General features: G+C 38.4%; 1 protein-coding gene across 1 annotated transcript in view; it reads left to right on the forward strand.

Moving 5' to 3' along the window:
• Positions 1 to 23,731, forward strand: part of CNBD1 (cyclic nucleotide binding domain containing 1) — a 396,422-nt gene that overhangs the window by 40,883 nt on the left and 331,808 nt on the right. Inside the window, 2 exon segments of the mRNA XM_090284915.1 lie at positions 18,433 to 18,724; positions 20,542 to 20,614. Coding sequence (XP_090141041.1) covers positions 18,433 to 18,724; positions 20,542 to 20,614 — 365 coding nt within the window.

Here is a 23,731-nt window from a genome sequence, read left to right on the forward strand (position 1 = left end):
CTTAGCAGAAACTTTTTAGTTTGTTGCAGTTTCATTTGTTTATTTTATTTTATTTTTTAGTTCCCTTGCCTTAGGAGATATATTGGTGAAAATATTGCTAAGTGGGTTGTCTGAAAATTTTCTGCCTATTTTTTCCTCCAGGACTTTTATGGTGTCACAGCTTACATTTAAGTCTTTGATCCATCTTGAATTTTTTCTGGTGTAGGGCGTAAATTGATTATCTAGTTTCATTTTTGTGCATGTCCCTGTCCAGTTCTCCCAACAGCACTTGTTGAAGAGGCTCTTTTCATTCCATTTTATGTTCCTTCCCCCTTTGTTGAATATTAGTTGACCAGGTCTATACCTGAGTTTATTTCTGGGCTCTCTATTTTGTTCCATTGATCTATATGTCTGTTCTTATGCCATACCAGACTGTTTTGATTAGAGTGGCTTTGTAGTATTGTTTGACATCAGGTATTGTCTTTTCTCCTACTGCTTTTTTCATTTTTTATTGTTCTATTACAGTTGCCCCATTTTCCCCTCATTGTTCTCCCCTGCCCTGCCTACATTACCCCTCTCTGATAGTCCATCTCTACTCTGTTATCCATATTCATGGTGCATTTATACTAATTCCTTAAATAGGTCCTTCTCTTTCTTTCTCCCTTCTGCAACCTCTGGTCACTGTCAATCTGTTCCTTGTTTCCATGCCTCTGGTTCTACTTTGCTCCTTTGTTTGTTTTATTCATTAGGTTCCTGTGTTAGGTGAGATCATATGGTATTTGTCTTTCACTGCCTGGCTTATTTCACTAATCATAATACTCTCCAGTTTCATCCATGTTGTTTCAAAAGTCAGGAGTTCCTTCTTTCTTCTTGCTGCATAGTATTCTATTGTGTAAATGTATCTTAGTTTTTTTGATTCACTCATCCACTGATGGGCACTTAGGTTGTTTCCAACATTTGGGTATTGTAGATAGCACTGCTATGAGCATAGAGGAGCATAGATTCTTTGGAATTGGTGTTTTGTGATTCTTCAGGTATAATCCTAGCAGTGGAATTGCTATAATTTTGATGTGGTTGTATGAGTACGTGAGTTCTATTTACCTATGCTGCTATTTTCACTGGAAGTCACTATAATTTTATTTTAAAAAATAAAAATATATGTATTGAATTTTTAAAATATTAATTAAACCCTTCTTTCTAGAATTAACTTATTTAACATATTGATAATGTATGGAAGTTTATCATGGTAAATTTGGTTATTGTTATTATTGGTTTATATCATACAGAATAAGTACCTAAGGTATATCTTGAACAGTAAACCAGTAGTATACTACTGCTGAATATGCAGCAGAAATGCATGGAATTCATATGAAACATGTGTTTGAGAAAAAATATATTTAAAGTATTTTAAAAGTTTATAATCCATGTGAGTTTTTTGAGGTTTATCTCAGCAATAATATTGTCATTACTAATAAAAATGATAATCGAGTGCTTACAATATCTAAAAACTGTAGTAGAACCTTTATATTCATTTTAAAATTTAATTTTTATTATGTTTGTATGAAGTATTATTGTTACCTCTATTATGTAGATTAGGATATTGTAACTAAACAGATTAAATGACTTGCCCAAGTAAGTGTGAGAAATGAGTATATTATGAGCAATGTTTAAGCATTGACAAACAATTTCATCAATCTTTTCATCAAAGACAAATCATGATTATGTTATGTTCTTAAAATGAATTTTAGGAAGATTTAGAATATGTTGAAAGACTAATCAAAAACTGAATTTGTTCTGGGACTTAAATTTGTGACTTGTTAGATTCTTTCTGGACACACATCAGTATATTTTAGCACACAGTACCATGAAGGTTACTTAGACTTCAATAAAATTAAGATTTTAAAATTGTTTATTTTGCTGTTTCCTCCTTAATGTTTTTGTTTACTTGCATTGTCACTTTTTACACACATACACACAAACAGTTTTAAAGCAGAGGCCCCTTTGATTTGAAATTACTATGATGTTATCTTTCAGTGTATACAATCTTTTTAGTTATTATTATTTTTTCTTTTATTGTGTATGCTATTAGAATTGTCCCTGTTTTTTGCCTTTTGACTCCTTTACCCAGCCACCCCTTGACTCTCTCAGAAAATCCCCAGACTGTTGTTCATGTCCATAGGTCACACATATATATGTTTGCCTGATCTCTTCACCTTCTTTCAACCAGGCCTCACTTCATTCCCTTCCCTCTTATAGCTGTTAGTCTGTTTTATGGTCTTTTTAATATATGCAATACAGAAAAGAAGGTGAAAAAATTATATAATACAGCCCATCTCTTTAGAATACATGAAAAATGCAAGAGTACTTTATAACCAACTTCCATAAGGAGGTTCTTCATTCTTTGAGTTTTAAATATGAGAATGAGAGGACAATGGGTCTGGGACAGGCTAGAAAATGAAGGAAATAGTGACCAATTGGTACAGTGGGGATGGCCAGTTGCCATTCTGGAGTGGGGACCATGCAGGTGAAGGTACCTGGCTGGTGCAAAAAAACGAAGATGAAAAGCTATGATGAGACTTGAAAAATTCAAGTCTGCAGTGAGTCCAGAGTTTAGGGAACAGGATATAGTCAATTGAAAAGTAATGGTGAAGTAAGTTTATCTTGCAGAGGCAATTTACTAGACACTGTTGCAAGATAAATGTGTTACTTCTGTAATATAACTAAGGTTTTCAATTATTTTTTTTAGATGAAGTTTGTTAATAAATGCCTCTCAGTCTGTCAGGCCCCAGAGTCAGTCACAATCCTTTTGAATGTAACCCATTACAGTTATGACACCAGTAAAATATTTTTAAAGGCTCTCTCTCAGTGGTTATACTCAGACTCAAAGGATGCATTATTTAGGACTCTAAATGCGAGCCAGTGCAACAAGCCTTAATTATTGTGAAGCAGCAGAAAATAAGCAAAATATAGAATGGCCCAAAATTTCATTTGGTTTTTCCTGAATGAGAGCTCTAGTAGGGCTTAGTTGTCTTTAACTTCATTTGAAATAATTTTTTTAAATTGCACTGTGACAGTTGTCATATCAGCATGCATTTAAAAAAAATCAAAATTGGTGAATTTTTGTGTAGCCATTTTAATATTGAAGATGGAAGAAGATTCACTTCATTATTTCAAGAAAGGTAAAACACAACTGAAATGCAAAAAAAAAAAAAGGTGCAGTGTATGCAATAGGTGCAGTGATTGATTGACCATGTCAAAAGTGGTTTGAGAAGTTTTATGCTGGAGATTTCTGGCTGGACAATGCTCCATGGTTGGGTAGGCCAGTTGAAGTTGATAGCAACCAAATTGAGACATTAATCAATAAAGTTATTTGTGGAAATAAAAAAGATGTCATTTATTTTACTGAAAAAGCTATATGGAGTTTTCAGTTATCCCAACATATACTACACTGAAACAGAATTTGGTGAAATATTAACAGGGGTGACTTTTTTGTCATATGATACTAGAAGGCATGTTTTACCTGATGTATATAGCCATGGAGAGCAATGCAAATATCCTGTAGAAGCTGCTACAAAAAGGTTTTGAGACCCAGTGGAAACTTTTAGCAGGCAGGGAAAGGGTTCTCTCTGATCTACCTAAGACCAATTAAATAAATTCTTGTTTCACCTGACCCAGACTCCTATGCTGTTAATTCTGTTCTATCTGCCTTGTGTGTTGTGATTTCCTTCTGCATTCCTCCTGCTCATGGTATCTCCCAGAGGCCCGTTCATGAATTCCTGGACCAGCCTCCCTCTCAGAATGTCGTGCACAGATGGGTGAGAACCATGAGGGAAGGTTCCAAAGTGCCCAGCCTATCAGAGGGCACCCTGAGGGTTCAGCTTTATGAGGCATCAAGGAAAAGTCATCCTTTGCCTCTCAAGTAGTCTCTGCCTAGATGCCTATAAGCCATCAAGATGCCTGTGTCTTCTATTTCCTCAGCCATTTTATCTCACATGAGAGCCATAAACAGCGTGCCTCTTCCTCTGCCTCGAAGTGTGCCAAGTGAGCGGGACTTCCTGGAGGGTCTGGCATTGTCTCCAGTGTTATTTACCTCAAATCTAAGGCATGGGGCTTTTCAGGGTTGGTTGGTAGAGGCATTGGCAATCTTGCTGACAGTTTATTAGTGGAATAGAAAAAACATAGATGTCCAAATTCTGCTGTGTCCTCCTAAAGCCATTTCAGTTGTCTAGGTCTCAAGGCTTTTACTTTGTAAAATGAGGGTCTGTGTGAGATTTCAGGACTTACAATAGCAAACACTTTTAATGAGGAGAGAACACAAAGGCTTAGAGAGGTCACACGGGGGACCCCCACTGATCAGGCCCTTGTTGATTACACAGACTCAGTCTAACTGCTTTCTGGAGCTAACTAATAGTTAATTTTCACTGGAAGAATTCTCATTTAAAAATTCAAGAGAAAATAAAAGATGATTACTATTATTCTTGCTCTGGAATTTATTTTTATTTTATTTTTATTTTGTAATCATTGATTTGCAATATCATCGGAATTATAAAGTTAAATATTTTAAAGGTTATACAAATGACAGTATAATATTTTCTTATTTTATATAGCTAGTCTAAACCCAGAATATTTTCTCAAGACCTCTTGTTATAGCCATCAAGTTTATAAATCTGTTATTTTATTACCAATATTAATAATTAATAACATGTAATAGTCCAAGTGATAGCTGAGATTTAAAAACATCTTTTAGGTAGCAAAGCTAAGAATTGCAACCCTTTCAACATCAACAAAAGCATTTACTTTATTGAATATGAAATAAATAAATTCATATTAAATATGAGATAAAACATTTATTATATCAACTATTTATTTAATGTGTATATTATTTTAATAGCAGGGTAAAGTTATGGTATTGATTGAAGAAACTAACCCTATTAATTTATCTCCCGTGAGAGTTGGTTTTACTGAATATTTTTTAAAATTAATAATGATAGTCTCCAGGGAAAATGGTGCCACAGGCAGCAGTTGAAATTCTGAAGAGGCATATGTATGTTTTGAACAGTATTAGACAAAGTTCTTATGTTAAGCCAAATTAATTTCTACATATGTTACATTTTTATGTTTTTGTTACTGTGAAAAATTTTTGTACATTGTAAATGTTTTATATTTTAATGCAAGTTGAAATAAGTATTAAATGTAATTTTGCCAAAACCCACAGCTCCTAGTAGACACATTTTATTTGTGAAAAAGGAAAAAAAGTTAGCCTAAGGCGATTTTTTTTCCTTAGCAGCCCAGGAAGTATAGTGACTGGGAGGTACAAGATCAAATTAATTTAGAATTACTTGGATGAGATATGTGCTGACCTCTGTAGTGTCTTCCAAAGACACTCAATGTGTGTAAAGTGATTAAAAAATGAAAAGTCAGGACCAAGTTAGATGTCAAAATTGGACAGAGTGTAATGGAAGCAGTGAGCCCCCAACTTCCCCTGCAGAGGCTCCAACTTGATGTTTTCTGTTTGTGACTTCTCTTAGGAGATATGTCCTGCTTGCTTAGTAGCTGTGTCTTTGTGCTAATTCTAGCCAGTTGACAATTTTCCTTGCAAACTCTGATGGTTCCTGCTGTAACAATGACCCACGAAAGTGTATGTGAGGGAGATTTTGTGGAGACTTCCAGCCAAGATGGAGGTGTAGACAGACATGCTGTGTCTCCCTCCACAACTAAGAAGGAATACAACTACCTCAAAGCTAGAAACAACCAGAAGTTCCAGAAAATCAAACTGCATGGAAGTCCAGCAAACAAAGATATAAATAAGAAATACTCATCCAGACAAGTAGCAGGGCAGGAGCCAGGGCAGGGAGGACTTGGTGTGGTGGTCACAGCAGCAGCAGCAGCAGCGGCGGCAGTGGCAGGTCAGCAGAAAGTGCAGTCACACATTTTTTTGTTTCTTTGTTTTGCTTAGCTGGATTTTGTTTTTATTTTTGATTCAGTTGTTAATAGTTGTGAGTTTCTTGCCATTTTAATGTTCATAATTTTAATCTTTTTCTTAAGTAAGTCCCTTTGACATTTCATATAACAATAGCTTGGTGATGATGAACTCCTTTAGCTTTACTTTGCCTGGAAAGCACTTTATTTGCCCTTCCATTTGAAATGATAGCTTTGCTGGATAGAGTAATCTTGGTTGTAAGTCCTTGCTTTTCATTACCTTAAATACCTCTTGCAAGTCCCTTCTTGCCTTCAAAGTTCTTTTTGAGAAATCAGCTGATAGTCTTATAGGCACCCCTTTGTAGGAAACTCTCTTCTTTTCTCTTGCTACTTTTAGGATTCTCTCTTTATCTTTCACCTTTGGCATTTCAATTATGATGTGTCTTGGTGTGGTCTTTTTTGGGTCTAGCTTGTTTGGGACTCTCTGTGCTTCCAGAACTTGTATGTCTATTTCCTTCACCAAATTTGGGGAGTTTTCCTTCATTATTTTCTCACATAAGTTTTCAATTGCTTGCCCTTCCTCTTCTCCTTTTGGTACCACTATGGTTCGGATGTTGGCATATTTAAGGTTGTTCCAGAGATTCCTAAGCCTCTGATCATTTTTCTCTTGATCAATTCTTGTTTACTTGTTTTGTACTGGTTGACTGTTTTTTTCTTCCTTATGTTCCAAATTATTGACTTGAACCACGGTTTTCTTCCCTTCACCATTGGTTTTGTGTGGATTTTCCTTCGTTTCATTTAGCATAGCCTTCACTTCTTTTCTTATGCGTTTGCCATACTTAAGCATTTCTGTCAAGCCTGTGAGCATTTTTATCAACAGTGTTTTGAACTCTTCATATGTTAGGTTGGCTATCTTCTCATCACTTAGTTCTCCCACTGAAATCTTAATCCATTCCTTCTTTTGGGCCATACTTCTCTTTCTCCTCATCTTGACAGGCTCCTGTGTTTGTTTGACTCTATGTCTTAGGCAGAGCTGTCACTCCTATTATGTTGTAAGGGGTGGTGCCTTAGGTATTCATCAGTATAAGGTGACCTGTTTCACCACTTTGTGGCGCTGTTTGTGGGGGAGGGGTCTGAGAGAAAACAATGTCGCTTGCTCAGCACTCACCCCTTTTCCAGACACTTCTCCCACTTTGTATGGGACTGGCACCTCTCTAGCTGTTGCCCTGACTGTTGTTCCCTGAGTGGGTGGGTCTGTGGACATTCTAGGACTGTGGGGGCCCTTTAAACAAATGGACTCTGCTGAGAGATTGGCAGTTTCTTCCTCCGCCCCAACCCCCACAAGTCTGCACAGTCAGAAGTAATGAGGCTCTATTTTCCCTGGCGCTGGAAGCATGAGGTGTGCAGTCTGTTCTGGTGCTGGGAGCACTCCCCAGGTGTCCCTCCCAACTTTTTAAAATGTGTGACTGCGCTTTCCGCTGGCCTGCCACCGCCGCCGCCACCGTTGCTGCTGCCACACCTCGTCCTCTCCACCCGGGCTCCGCCCCTCCTACCTGTCTGGATGAGCATTTCTTCTTTATATCTCAGTTTGTTGGACTTCCATGCAGCTTGGTTTTCTGAAACTTCTGTTCATCTCTAGTTTTGAGGTAGTTGTATTCCTTCTTAATTGTGGAGGGAGATGCAGTGTGTCTGTCTAGGTTTCCATCTTGGCCGCAAGTCAGTCACACATTTTAAAAAGCCAGGATGGACACCTGGGGAGCATTTCAGCTCCTCACTAGACTGTGCAACTCACTCTCCCAGCACAGGGGAAAATCAACCCTCATAGCTTCTGACTGTGCAAACCACTGGGGGTTGGGGTGGAGGCAGGAACTGCCGGTCTCAGCAGAGTCCACTTGTTTAAAGGGCCCCCATGGTCCTAGAAAATCCACACACCCACCCATTGTGGGAGCGAAGGCCAGGGCAACAGCTAGAGAGGTGCCAGTCTTATTTGGAGGTAGAAGAGGTGCCTGGAAAAGGGATGAGAGTTCAGCATATGGCATTGTTCCCTCTCAGACCCCTCCCCCACATACAGCGCCACAACGTGGTGAAACAGGTCACTCTGTATGACAAATACCTAAGGCTCTGCCCCTTACAACATAACAGGAGCAACATCTCTACCTAAGACACAGAGGCAAAGAAACACAGGAGCCTGTCAAGTTGAGGAGACAGAGAAGTATGGCCCAAAATGGAGAACGGATCAAGGTTACAGTGGGAGAACTAAGTGACAATAAAATAGCCAACCTAAGAGATGCAGAGTTCCAAATACTGGTGATAAAGTTGCTCACAGGCTTGACAGAAGTCCTTGAGTATGGCAGACACATAAGAGAAGAAGTAAAGGCTATGCTAAGTGAAATGAAGGAAAAGCCACACAAAACCAATGATGAAGGGAAGGAAATCATCACTCAAATCAATGATTTGGGACACCATAAAAGTCCTAGAGGAAAACATAGGCAAGAAAATTTCAGATATCTCACGTAACAATTTCTTCACAGATACATCTCCTAAAGCAAGAGAAATAAAGGAAAAAATAAACAAATGGGATTACATCAAACTAAAGAGTTTCTGCTCAACAAAAGAAAACATGAGCAAGATGAAAAGGAAATCAACCATATGGGAAAACATATTTGCCAATGACATCATAGACAGGGGACTGATTTCCAAAATATATAAAGAGCTAATATGACTCAACATCAAGAAAACAAACAACCCAATTAAAAAATGGGCAAAGGACCTGAACAAACACTTCTCCGAAGAGGACATACAGAAGGTCCATAAACACATGAAAAAATGCTCAACTTCATTAGCCATCAGGGAGATGCAAATAAAAACCACAATGAGATACCATTTTACACCAGTCAGAATGGCCATCATCAACAAATCAACAAGCAACAAGTGCTGGCGAGGATGTGGAGAAACGGGAACCCTACTGCACCGTTGGTGGGAATGCAGACTGGTGCAGCCACTGTGGAAAACAGTTTCAAATTTCCTCAAAGAACTAAAAATGGAACTGCCTTTTGAACCAGCGATTCCACTACTAGGATTATACCTGAAGAATCTTGAAACAACAATTCAAAAGAACTTATGCACCCCTATGTTCATTGCAGCACTGTTTACAATAGCTAAGTGCTGGAAACAACCTAAGTGCCCATCTGTAGATGAGTGGATCAAAAAACTGTGGTACATTTACACAATGGAATACTATGTAGCAGAAAGAAAGAAGGAACTCCTGCCATTTGCAACAACATGGATGGAACTAGAGAGAATTATGCTTAGTGAAATAAGCCAGGAAAAGAAAGAAAAATACCATATGATATCACCTAATACAGGAAACTAAAGAACAACACAAACAGAAGAACTAAATAGAACAAAGAGCAGAATAGCAGTCAATGGGGGGGGGAGGGGGGAGGGAGAGAAGGGGGATAAGTAAGGGAGGGGTTTAGTCAAGGAACGTGTATAAATGACTCATGGACATGGACAACGGGGAGGGATATGATTGTGGGAGAAAGGGTGGGCTCATGGTGGGGGAGCAATGGGGGAAAAATGGGACAACTGTAATTGAAAAACCAAAATAAAAATAAAAATAATAAATGTGAATATTATCTAATTGAAAAAAAACAAAAAACAAATCAATGGTTTTGAACATAAGGAATAAACAAACAGTCAACCATTACAGAATAAGGATACAAGAATTACAAAAGATGAGGAGAGACTTGGGAACCTCTGGGACAACTTTAAATGTGCCAACATAGGGGTGCCAGAAGGAGAAGAGGAAGAGCAAGAAATTGAAAACTTATGTGAAAAAATAATGGAGAAAAACTTCCCAAATTTGGCAAAGGAAATAGACATACAAGTTCAGGAAGAAAGGAGTCCCTGGCGAGCTGGACCCAGAGGGGACCACATCAAGACACATCATGATTAAAATGCCAAAGGTGAACAATAAAAAGAGAATACTAAAAGCAGCAAGAGAGAAGTGGAGAGTTGCCTATGAAAGGGTGCGTAATAGACTATCAGCTGATTTCTCAAAAGACACTTTGCAGGCAAGAAGGGACTGGCAAGCAGTATTCAATGTGATCAAAAGCAACCTACAGCCAAGATTACTTTATCCAGCAATGCTATCATTTAGAATGGAAGGGCAGATGAAGTGCTTCCCAGAGAGGGTGAAGCTACTTAAGAAAAAGAAGATCAAAACTATGAACACTAAAATTACAACAAACTCACAACTATCAACAACTGAATCTAAAAAATAAAAACAAAATTCAACTAAACAAACAAGAATAGAAACAAAATCCTAGGTATGGGGATCATTTGAAGGGTTATTGGCTGGGAGGAGGGAGAGGGAGAAATGTAGAAATGTTGCAGATATTAAGAAGCATAATTTGTGGGTACGAAATAGACAGGGGGAAGTTAAGAATAATATAGGAAAAGGTGAAGCCAAAGAACTTATATGCAGGACCCATGGACATGAACTAAGGGGGGTGGTATTGCTGGAGGGAAGAGGGGTACTGGGCAGAGGGGACCAAAGGGGAAAAATTGAATCTACTGTAACAACATAATTAATAAAATATACTTAAAAAAAAAGAAAGAGAGCGTACATGAGGATGCTTTCAATCTGTATTATGGCTGGACCTGAATTATAAAGCAGGTATCAATGAGGGTCATTCAAATTCATTGGGTATCATTAGGAAGGTTCAGCTAAGGACCTTAAGAATATCCAGCTATTATGCACCTTTTTGTTTACTTCACATGAGGTTAGCTAGGTTACACTTAGTGAATTATGTCCATCTTGTCTATAAAATTTTCATGTGAGTAAGCTTGGGGTAATTTGCTAGCACAGCAATAGGAAACTAATACATGGTCCATTTTACAGTTAAGAATAGTGAGGCTGGGGTTTTCTGCTAAGGTTTACACAGTTGTCCAGTGGTGGAGACTCTTCATAGTATACCCCATACAATGAATTCTCTCTGCTCATAAAAACAATCGGAAACACCCCAGTTTCCTCCTTGACCAGCACCCAGAGGTGTACTGCCCATGTTACCAGCTTAAGTATGTCTGTGCATTGATTGCACTTGAACATTGATTTGAGGTAGAGAAGTGATGGCTCATCCAACAACCTCCTTTCAGTCCTATCTTCTTACTCTGAAATTCAGACTCCCAGACACACCAAGTCATTAAGCTTCTTGTGTCACATTTTTTTTCTTGGAAATTTTCAAGTTTTCTACAGTCTCTGATTTGTGTTTCAGGAATCTTCACAGCTTGCTAACCTTTGGAAAGAGATGATCGGTCTCAAAAGCAAAAATAGACATGGCACTCTGCATTCTGAATAGAATAGTTTTAAAAACTAAATAGTTAGTAAAGCCTACAGTAGTTTTTACTACCTGTGGGAAGCATCTGGTCTGAGTACACGTATGATCTGTTATCATTAGATATTGATTTCCTGAAGAGATAAAAGAAAGAAAAATGTCATTACTTTTTTTAATAGAAAACAAGAAGCTGTCCTTCAGCATTTGGCTGAAGGGAACCCCTTTGTACTTATTATTGGTTGGCCAGCTCTGTTTTGGTTCATAAGCTATGCCTCTATTTGCATCATGCTTATTAGGCTTATCCTTTCGAGAAAGGACAAGTACAAAAATGTGCTTTTCATTTTGACTACTATTTTACCTGGGAGGAAGCATTTCTGTGCTCTTGTCTCAGTAACAACAAAGGCTTCAACTTCATGAGGTTTTTATGGGTACATTTTGCTTGTTCTGACCTAGAGGAATGTAGAGGGGACAGAGAGCCCATGAGAGCTGGGAGCCTAAATGGGTTTAGAAACAAGATGTACTCTTTCTGTGAATGTTTTCCTTGATTCCTCTTTCATTCCATGGTACACATTAACAGAAAAGCTGAAAAAAATATCATCTTTCCTAACACTTCAAGGGCATTTCCTGTCATTTGAGCATCTTTCGGTTCTTTCATAGCTAGAGATGAAAGGACTTTTAAGATATATAGATATATCTGGGAAAGTGAATATTGCTCCATTTTAAAGTTTTAAACCATTCAAATCCCAGGAGTGCACATAAGAAAAGTGAGAAGAAAGAATCACACCATATAATGTATAAGAAAACAAGGCTTAGAAACAGCTAAAAGAGAAGAATGGACATTTCCAGAAGGCATACAAAGTGAAATAGATAGTTGAATTTCCTGCTCTTTTTTGTATAATCAATATAGTCCTATGGACATAAGATAATTATTTTTTCAGCTTTGTTTTTTTAGTGTAAAAGTTAATTTTTCTTTATTTTTAATCCCAAAGGAGAAAAAAGTGGATTTTTTTAACTGCAAATCACTATCATTTCTTTTTTTCCTTATTACTGTTATAACTATCTCAATGTACTTGTACTTTTTTGTTAGAAAATCATGAGTAGTCTTTAAAAATTAAGTTATGATAACTCTGAGCTTGATTATGATGGGAGTACAGACAGAAAACCTTGGGATAAATTGCAGTACATTTCAAATCAGATCTCACCATTAAAGGTCACCTGAGTTGACCTCTGAGTTCAGGCATCTATCTCAGAAATACCTCCTGCATTCACTCCCCACATCAGACCTTCAGCCATCTAGATCCTTCCTCCATCACCTTTGTAACTTATCCCTGATCTCCCTTTCAAGATATAATGTAGATGGATTACTTTTATTATATGATGATTTAAAAAGGAATTTGATCTTGTTAACTTTCTATTCAAAAATTATCAGGGTTCTCCTCTCCTCTAAAACTTAGGTACAATCTATTTTCCTCAGTCTGGCATTTAAAATTTTCATGATTTGGCTAAAATCTGTCTCATGTCCTAGACTTTACACTTCCATTGATATAACTCTTCACTGTAGTGAAAATGCATTGGTGGATGTTCTTTAAACCTATCTGCAACACCGCTCAGTGGGATGGGAGTACTTTCTTGGCTCAATTAAACATTCACATGGCCACATTTAATATGTGTGCTCAGGATTAGGATAGAATCTCAGTCTTCCAAAAGGGCAGCTAGTCAAAATTCTTAATTTTATCAGTAGATGGGTTAAGGCCCATCTACTGTCAAAGCCTGGCTAAAATGTATTTGTGAAGGGAAAAGAAGATGGGAAAACAAAAGTAAACTTAGTACTTAATGAAACTCTTTAAGCTTTATCCCCGAATTAGATTTGATCACCAGCTCAGCTTCTGGTCTTTGCAAAGTTACAATTTCACATTGAAATCTTTTGGCTTTTTTTCCTTTTAATGAAACTTCTTCAAAGACAAGATTCATCTTGTTGCTTAACTCCCTAAAAAGAACCTTGTGACAGACTCTTTTTGGAAATGAGGATCAGTGAAGAGGAAAAAGGTTCTAAAGTGTTCTTTTAGGCAGTGAGTACTATGTAGCTTAATCTAGTTTTGAGGGTTTTTTTGCTATTCAAAGCCTAGTGTAAAGCCTTACCCTCAAGTGCCATTGCTTTACTCAGGCAAGGTGAGTTTTCAATTTTCTTAGTCTTTGTTAGCAATTTTTAGATTTATAACATTCATCCTGCGATTTTTATTTTTATTTTTATAAGCTGCTTTAGCTGAAGTATGAAGATATATACTTTTTTAAAAACTCCCCGTTTTGTCATAATTTCTAAACTTTTTTCCAAAGCTATATGGCACCATCTTCCTTTGTGGTCCGCACTAGTCACAAGGGCTATTCTGACTCTTTACTGATCTGGGTCATGAAAAGGGACTCAACTGATAATTGTTTGAAGTTTCTTAATCTATGTATCTAAAAATTTGGTATCATTAAGATTTTACAAATAATAATACCTATATCAGAAACATTAGTACACTAAAATTATTTCTGATATAATCAAACTGTAAATTGGCTCATTTAAAGTAATTATTTCATATGATACTAAAATGCAACTAGATAATTTTTTATTTCTTAAGGTTTAACAGTATTATAGATTTAAAAAGACCAAAATTATGTAGTTGGTACTTTCAAACTTATTAAGTGGTATGATTTATGTAAATAGCAATTAGTTTTCTGTTTAAATTTCCATTATTTCACTTTCTTTTTTAAAGTATATTTTATTGATTATGCTATTACAATTGTCCCAGTTCTTTTCCCCTTTGACCCCCTCTTCCTGATACCCTCCTTCCCTCCAGCAATTCCCACACCCTTATTTCATGTTTATGGGTTGTGCATATGTTATTTGGCTTCTCCATTTCCTTTACTATTCTTAACAACTTCCTGTCTTTTTTGTACCTACCAATTATGCTTAATCCCTGTACCTTTTCCTCCATTCTCCCCCTTGCCTGCCTCCCACTGATAACCTTTCATATGACCTCCATATCTATAATTATTTTCCTGTTCTGGTTGTTCGCTTAGTTTGTTTTGTTTTTCATATTCAGTTGTTGATAGTTGTATTTGTTGTCATTTTAATATTCATAGTTTTGATCTTCTTCTTTCTCTTAAATAAGTCCTGTTAACATTTCATATAATAAGGTCTTGGTGATGATGAACTCCTTTAGCTTTACCTTGTCTGGGAAGCACTTTATCTGCCCTTCCTTTTTAAATGATAGCTTTGCTGGATAGAGTAATCTTGGTTGTAGGTCTTTGCTTTTCATCACCTTAAATACTTATCACCAGTCCCTTCTTGCCTGCAGAGTTTCTTTTGAGAAATCAGCTGATAGTCTTATAGGAACCCCTTTGTAGGTAACTCTCTTCTCTTGCTGCTTTTAATATTCTCTCTTTATCTTTAATTATTGGAATTTTAATTGTGATGTGCCTTGTTGTGGTCTTATTTGGGTCTAACTTGTTTGGGAATCTCTGTGTTTTCTGGGCTTGTATGTCTATTTCCTTTGTCACATGAGGGAAATTTTCTTTCATTACTTTTTCAAATATGTTTTCAATTTCTTGCTCTTTTTCTTTTCCTTCAGACATCCCTATGATTTGTATGTCGGCACTTTTGAAGATGTCCCAGAGCTGTCTTATTCTCTCTCTCTCTTTTTTTTTTTTTTTTTAAATTCTTGTTTCTTCATTCTGTACTGGTTGACTCTTATTTCTTCCTTATGTTCCAATTCAATGATTTTAACTCTGGCTTCCTTCCCTTCACTGTTGGTTCCATGTGGACTTTTCTTTATTTCACTTAGTGTATCCTTCATTTCTTCCCTTACTCATCTGCCATGCTCTATCATTTCTCTGAGCATCATTATTCTTACAGAAACAGGGGAGTCCAAAAATCCCCAGAGTTTGCGGCTGGGGGATGGGGAGAAGGAAGCAGCTTTCAGAATGCCTCCACATACCTGAGGCTGGTGGCTGGTATCTTTCATTATGCAAAATTGCTTGGATGCTTCCAAGGCCTCAGGTGGATGGGAGGAGTCTTGAACCAGGGGAAAGTATGGAAAGCACACAGAGCCTACATGGGGTTCTGTGAATGGTCAGAACTGATTGCAACACCCACTGCATCAGAGGACGCAGTCAGGGATATATAGGCAGCTGCGAACACTTTAGGGGGTGCTCTGGAGAAGGAGGAGATCCACGTGGTTTACAGAAAGAAGACAGTTTGCAAGGAGGCTGAGAATCCTGGTGGTTTTGTATTGAGAGCTGAAGGGCACCACAGCACAGAAAGGACCTCCCCAATCAGATTGAATGATTGGCAGCCACTGGTAAAGCTGAACTGTGTTTGGGAAGTAGGGAAACAGTGTTTCTGACGTTCCTAAAACTGGCTAGGTTTGGTAGGGGGAAGACAAGGGTATGTGTAACTGTTAAATAAACAATTTTCTTTTCATGCAACTAAAGTATTAAGAGTTATAATTCTGGCGGCGGGCAATCGGACCCCTAACTAAAGAGCCCGTGGGTTTGTTTTCAATTGAAGCAGCCCAGGGGTTCTGTGACATTATCACTAGTATTTTGAACTCTACATCTGATAGGTTGGCTATCTCCTTTTTGCTTAGTTTTTTTTTTTTTTTTAATTATTTTTATTTCTGGAGTTGTGTTCTGTTCTTTTGTTTGGGCTATACTTCTTTGTCTCCTCAATTTGACAGCCTCCCCATGTTTGCTTCTGTGTATTAGGTAAAGCTGTCCCATCTGTTACACTGTAAGGGGTGGAGCCTTAGGTATTCATCAGTGCAGGGCGACCCCTTTCACCACTTTATGGTGTTGTATGTGGGAGAGGTGTCAGAGAGATAAAATGCCACTTGCTTGAAACTCATCCCTTTTCTAGTCACTTCACCTGCTTCTTATATGTGACAGGTGTCCCTCTAGCTGTTGCCATGGTGATGGTTCCCAGAGTGGGTGTGTTCGCATAAGTTCTAGGATGGGAGGAACCCTCTAAATGAACTCTCCTGAGATATGGGCAGTTTCTTCTGCCACCTCAAACCCCACTGGTTTTCATAGTCAGAAACTTTGAGGTTTTATTTTTCCAGCACTGGAACTGTGAACTGCACTGTCTAGCCTGGGGCTGGGATCACTCCCCAGGTGTTCCTCCTAGCTTTTATCTGCCACACATGAATGTGGACCTCTCATTCCATCATCCACAGCCACTGTATTGTCACCACTGCCTCCCCTCATCTCACCACGACCACTTCGCACCTGCCATACCACGTCCTTTTTGTCCCTCCTACCAGTCTAGATGAATGTTCCTTCTTTCTTTATTTTTTATTATTGTTTTCCAATTATAGTTGTCAAATTTATGCCCATTGCTCCCCCCACCCAGCCCACCCCTTTTCCCACAGTCATATCCCCCCTCATTGTCCATGTCCATTAATCATTTATACATGTTCTTTGATTAAACTCTTCCCTTACTTATTCCCCTTCTCTCCTTCCCCCCGATAACTGTTATTATGTTCCTTGTTCAGTTTTGTTCTATTGTTTGTGTTGTTCCTTAGTCTCCTGTATTAGGTGATATCATATGGACTTTTTCTTTCATTGCTTGGCTTATTTCATTAAGCATAATTCTCTCTAGTTCCACCCATGTTGTTGCAAATGACAGTAGTTCTTTCTTTCTGCTTCATAGTATTCCATTGTGTAAATGTACCACAGTTTTTTAATGCACTCATCTACAGATGGACAGTTAGGCTGTTTCCAGCACCTAGCTATTGTAAACAGTGCTGCTATGAACATAGAGTGCATAAGATCACTGGTTCAGAAGGCAGTTCCATTTTTAGTTTTTTGAGGTAATTCCATACTGTTTTCCATAGTGGCTGTACCCATCTGCATTTCCACCAACAGTGCAGTAAGGTTCTCGTTTCTTTTGTTCTTTTGCTTGGGACATTATTCTTTGTTGTTCCATTTGATCTCTGTATGTTAGGTAGGTGTTCTTTGCCTCCCAAACACCTGCTTTGATTGTTTTATGATAAAGCTGTCTAGCTGGGATCAGTTGCATAATTCTTTGGAACACCTGGACTCTGTGTCCAGGAGTGTTTCTTGTGGGTTCTGTGTCCCTGTTTAGTTATGTCTTAAATGCTGGTGGCTCATTGTGGGTAAGTTATCTCTTCAGGCTGGGCAACTGTAAGAGTAACCCATGACCTCTGTGTGTGAGATGCTGCGCAGTTGTTGCTCCTTGATGAGGTCTTGTTCCAAGCATGGTCTGGAGCCTGCAGTAATCCCCTTTGGATGTACTGATTGTGTGACTCATTGGTTAGAGCTTTGGTATGGACTGAAGACAACCACTGATTTTGTTGGTTCTGCGTCTACTTGGATGATATTCAGATACAGGTTGCTTTCAGACATTGTGTGTAATGCTATCTCTCTGTAGCTGAACCTATTTGTACATGTGAAGGGCTGTTTGTTGGAAGTTCTGTAAATGCTCTGAGGCTCCCTGAAGGTTGGCCTTTCCCTTTCAGTTGTTCTGCCCCATGCTGAGGTTAGCTGGTATTCTTCTTGAGGTTTTTGGTGAGAGATTGTATGATGATACCAGGCCTATTGAGATAGGGCTAACAGGCTTCCCACTTTGTTGGTCATTCAGTCTTTAAGGCACTTAGTGAGGGAAGAGTAGCCCCTACTCAAAGCCAATCCCTTCAGTTTTTGCCAGAAACTCCAGCATTTGCTTCCTTAGCAGGGTTTTGGTTCAGGATGGGTATATCCAGCTTTCCTTTTTGCAGGGGTGAGCTCAGCAGCTCTGGACTTCAGTGGGTAAACAAAAAGAGCCTCCCATTGGGGCTGGTGCCAGACCAGACTGTAGGTGAAGGCTAAGCCCTCAGTCTCATTCTAAAACTTAATTATGAGTCTAAGCTCTGTTCCATTTCCAGGTAATATCCTCAAGAAATCTCACACTTTGGAAGTCTTGGTTCTGAATTTCTTTTTTTCCCCCATGGAAATGCACCCAGCAGGAGAATTTGGGACCTGGCAGGGCTATTCTGCAGTTTCCCCATTGGGGTTTGTGCCTGCAGCCCTGTAGGAAGGGGGTGGGCACTCCTTTTCCTTCCTACTGTAGTGTGGGCTGAGAGTGGGTTTGCCTCACTGCAAAGTATCCTAGGTGCTCAACTCTTGCCTAACTTCCAGCCAATAACCCTTGCAGGAGACACAGTTCAGATTTTTCTATGTTCAGCATCCAGTCTGCTTACAAACTGAGCCAGATGGGGCCCCAAAACCCCTCATTGCACAAATTTCTGACCTCTCTGCCCAGCTGGTCTCAGTGAGAAAGGACTCGAAGACCCAGTGTGATTTGTCATGGCTGGGACAAGTTCAGAATGAGCCAAGAAAAAATTTGGGCTCTGCATCAGCAGCCACCTGGGTGGCTCACAATGAGGGGCGGAGTGCCACCCATACTCTTGAGAAGGAGGAAACAGTTCTCTTTCCCAAGCCACTTAGTAAGTTCTCCATTTTGGTCTGCATCCCATGCTTCCCCGGCAATCAGAGATCCCCCTTATGCTACTGCTTTCTGTAATACTCAGAGGCCCTATTGCAGCAGTGTGGTTTCTCCTGTAGCGTGAGTCCATATAGTAAACTCTTCAGTCTGGTGCAAAAACCACTGAACTATTTCATGCTGAATTTGCGGTTTCTGATTTTCAGAGGTGTGGTGAAACAACACTGCTTCCCACCTCCAGCAACACACAGCCCCCTCTTTCTGTCTCTATTGCTGTGGGTTGTGGATTGTTGGGTGCAATTATGGCCCCACAGTTCCCAAGGGGTGGGAACTCCACTGCTGCAATTTCAATCTAGTCTCTTTGCTGGCAGAACAGCTGAACATAGGGTCCTTGCCCATCCACATTTCAGTTCCTCTTATTAGTCTCTGCATACCCACACTAACTGAGTCACTGTCTGGGACTCTGCATAGAACCTCCCCAAGGAATAAATGTCTCTCAAAGTCACTAGTGGCCACAGCCTGTTGGTGCCTCTGAAAGACCCAGGTGTGACAACCTGGTCTCTTTATCAGTATGAACCCCTATCTTGAGCTCTCCAGGTTGGTGTTGCAACAATGGAAGCTTTGTATGGCCCCGCAGTCTTAGTGGATCCCCGCAAGTTTCCCCCAACAAATAGCACACAGTCTACTCTTCCTGTCTCTGTTGTTGTAAGTTGGGGACCCCTGCATAGAACTAAGGTCTCTGGCTCCCATGGGAGAGGGAGCTCGAGAGATGCAATTTCTGTCTAGTCTCTCAGCTGCAATAAAAGCCACGCACAGGGCCTTTCTTCTTCCACTTATAAACCCCTTTTACCTGTCTCTACAAAACATCTACTTTACTCCTTGCCTTTAGACCTTCATATCAGCAAATATTCAGTTGATTGTTCAGGTTGATTGTTGTAAATTCAGCTGAAAATCTGGATTAGGGCAGGAGCAAGTAGACTCAGCTTCCACCTACTCTGCATTAAACTGCTGATTTTCTCATTACCTTTTCACCAAGAGGAGTGCTATGCACATTAGTGCATATTACTGCTTTTTGTTTTCTGGTACTATCAGCATGCACTTTCCTGGTGGAAGAGGCAATTCTGTGATCATAGTAAGGATGCTGATGGTACTCACTAGTCAACCTTTCCTCCATCTCTTATGTTTTTTTCTGGCACAGTTTGCTTCTTGGATATGATTAGTATCTTTCTGTTCTTATTGGATCTTATGCGGTTTGCTTACCCTTGAACTTTACAAGGAATTGCAAACTGAATCCAGACACTGAAAGTTCTCTGGAAAGGGGGTAACCAAAGGTAGGAACCTGCATAGGATCAAATAAAAATGACTAGTATTAGAGGGAGGAGAGAGAGAGAGAGAGAGAGAGAGAGAGAGAGAGAGAGAGAGAGAGAGAGAGAGAGAGAGAGAGAAACTATAAGAAAATGTAATGTCTAGAATCTAGAATTCTGGAGCCAGTTAACATTCTAAAGGTGTAGGATGGGGATTCTGAAAAGCTTACTAACAGAGGAGTGACATTGTATGACACATAAATCCAAGCATTTATTGATTTAAACAGACAAACAATGCCAGCCCAAATATAACATCAATAAAAACCATGAAACCCTTTCCTTGCTTTAATCACCCTATTCAATTCTGCTTCTGCATCAACCAAAGACTGTTAGAACCTCACTTTTATGGTCACAGAATTCTTTTGCTATGATGAATGTTTGCAATTAAATTATATTTATACACTTGGCTAATAAGATTACATAAAATTACTTGCATTTTTAATTAAATTTTTTGTAGGCTTGAAAATGTCTAAACACATTGATTTTGGTCAATTGAATGCATTATGCCACATGAGTGGACTACAGAGCAGGTAAGATAGTCATGCATTTTTTGTCATTCAAGTAAATATTAATGTTTGTTTCATGAATAAAGCATAATAATAAACCATTGTTGACTCTCATAAGTACATGACTTACCACACAGATAACAGTATTTGAAAACCTGGATTTTATTTATCCAGATTAAAAGGGCAGGCCATATATATATATATATTTTTTTTTAGGGAAACAATATCGTGTGTCACAAACTTGACTCATTCTTAGTTTGGCCCTTTCTAGTACTTAGAAAACAGTTATGGGGCAAAAAGATTTAAATGTGTTATGCATTTCTTTGATATGATTTCAAATTCACCTGTTTGTGGCTTTCAAAAGTGTTTTAATACACTTGTTTATGACAAGACTAAAAAGGTTTTTTTTAGGAGTAAAATTGGGTCAGAATATCATCATATGTTTTGTTGTTGTGGATAAGCACCCAGAGGCTCAGGTGCTGAGGGGCCCAGCTGAGGGCTTATCCACAAGACCAGGTAGAGAAGTAACTATGGCAAGGGATCTTTAAACTAAATACTCATAGTTTGTGAAGACTATTGGAGAGTTTTGGTCTGAGCAAGACATACTTTGCTAACCTAAACAGCTCTCCAAAGATCCTGAAGCATTTGCCCCCACCCTGGCCATGGTGACTTTTTGGGTGGCTATGACTCTCAACTGTGCACCAGCCTTGGAGTGATAATCCCCGGAGCAGCTAGCCTGCCCTCCAATACTAGTGCCTTGGTTCCCTAGCAACATGACCTAGCAACAAGGGACTTTGATTTTGGAGCTAGCACTTGGAAGTCAGGTGAAGCTGGCTCTCAGAGAAACCCAACTCCTATTAAAAGGTCCACCTTTGTTAAATTTGGATTTTATTCCTTTTGTTTCCCCTTGCTTGAAACAAGTGTGGTTAATCTGCCATTTGTTTGGACTATGCTATTTTTGCACTGGCTTATTAAGGTATTGTCTTGTATAGTATTGACTTATGAAATCATTCCAATTCCTACAGCAAGTCTGTGGTAAATCAATTGCTGGCAAGACAGAATCAGTCTTTGAGTATGACCTGCCACCCCAAATAAAATGAAATTATTGAAACCACAAATCTTAAATACATTGGTGATGAGTAGATGAAATATAAATAAGCCAAAGAACTATGAACTACCATGATTCAAAGCTCAGAATTCCTAACATATATTATACTTGGAGATATAATTTTAAAAATTGATTTTTTTGCCAACTCCTTTGTTCAAGTTGGATTTTTGAAATTATGAAACTAGTTAGTTTCTTCTGTATTCATCAATGTCCATCTACCCTCCCACCTTCTTTCACAGAGAGAGGCCCTTGCCTAGTATTTCATGGGACTGCTGAGAAAATGCCCTAAGTGTAGAAGCATTATCCACTTTGACATATTTCTATATCACATCCTCTTAACCACTTCAAATTTTTTCTATATTTTATTCATCTTCCCATTGCTTTTTTCTCAGAGGAAATGAGGAGGGCATGCTTCTTTGCTATTCTTTGCATTTTGCTCCAGAATGATTTTTCTCTCACACTTCTGCCTGCTTCTTATTCCCAGAGTCTTTTGGCTTCCAGTAAAGAATTCAGTACTCGATCCCTGGAGTCAGGGTGCCTGGTCTGAATACTGGCACTGCCATTTCTGAGCTGCATGACCTTGGACAGCACTTTTGTTTTTAATTGGGCCTCGATTTCTTTGTCTACAAATCTGGGAAGATAGGAGTATTAGTTAATATAGTTGTATAAGGATTAAATGATCTGCTACATTTAAATGGCTTAGAGTAAATGCCTGGCACATTGTAAGAACTAACTTGTTTTATTATTTGGGGGTGGTGAGTGGGGCAGTATATATCCAAAAGTTTAAAAGAATGGGTTTTGAAGTCAACTTAGTTTTCATTTATACCCTGTATCCTCTGCTAACCAGTTGTATGAATTAAGCAAATTGCTAAGTTTTCAGTTCTTTTTTTAAAATTAAAAAAAAAAATTTAAATCCTTACCTGAGGATATGTTTTCAGAGGGGTGGGGGAGATATCTAAGAGAGAAACATCAATTGGTTGCCTTCCATATGCACCCTGTCAAGGGATTGAATCTGCCACCTAGGTATGTGCTCTGACCATGAATCAAACCCACAACGTTTTGGTGTACAGGATGATGCTCCAAATAACTGAGCCACCTGAGCAGGGCAGTTTTCAGTTTCTTTAAGGGATGAATAAACAGTGAATTATACCAGCCCTGTCAAGTTATATAAATACAAACTGGGACAAAGACAATGTAAAGATCTTAGTACAACATTTGGCACATAACAAGTACCTGATATATAACAGGTAAATGTGTAAAATAGATGACTGTAGAATGTCAGTTCTGAATAGAAAAAAAAAGAAAAATCAGATTTTTGTAAAGCTTCTGGTGATATCAATGGTTGGATTTGAAGAAGAGTTGATTATTATTGGTCAATGTATCTTTGTAATGAAATAGTAGGAATGAAAATGTCTAATGTCATATTAATTATATTCACACTGCATTATTTGAACTAATTAAGTCAAATTAAGTTTAACAGATTCTTAAAATATATACTATTTTCAAACACCTAATATAGTGTTTTAGGGACTTTGGCCAAGAGAAAGAAAAGCTGTTATAAATATTTTACCATGTGTTGTTATTATTTACATTGACAATGATATAAGAAAAGCCTTCTCTTAAGAATTTTTGCATTCACTGGTATGAGGAAAATATTGACTAAGATATTTGCCATTGTTAAATTTTAAGTATGATCATCTTCAGTAATTATTGAAATAAGCAAGCAAGATGAATGTTTAGTTTTAAAAATTGACCAACTTTTAGCAGTCGTTGTCAATTGAAACTTGAGTAAGGCAGCTATTACAAAATCAAATGTTATTACCTGACCCTGAATGAGAGAGGATCTTGTTATTGACATCTTTAATATTTGCAGTGAATGAAACCTGGCAGCAAATAGACATTACCTCAGGAGGATTTAAAACAAAGAACCCTCCCAGACTCCAGCCTTCAAAAGAAAACATATCGGAAGCTGACGCTTAAAAAAGTATCCCACGTTGGCTTGCAAGCCAAGTGTCGCTGGTTCGATTCCCAGT

Source organism: Furipterus horrens, unplaced genomic scaffold (genome assembly GCF_987537825.1).
Source record: "Furipterus horrens unplaced genomic scaffold, mFurHor1.1.pri manual_scaffold_7, whole genome shotgun sequence".
Classification (NCBI taxonomy): domain Eukaryota; kingdom Metazoa; phylum Chordata; class Mammalia; order Chiroptera; family Furipteridae; genus Furipterus; species Furipterus horrens.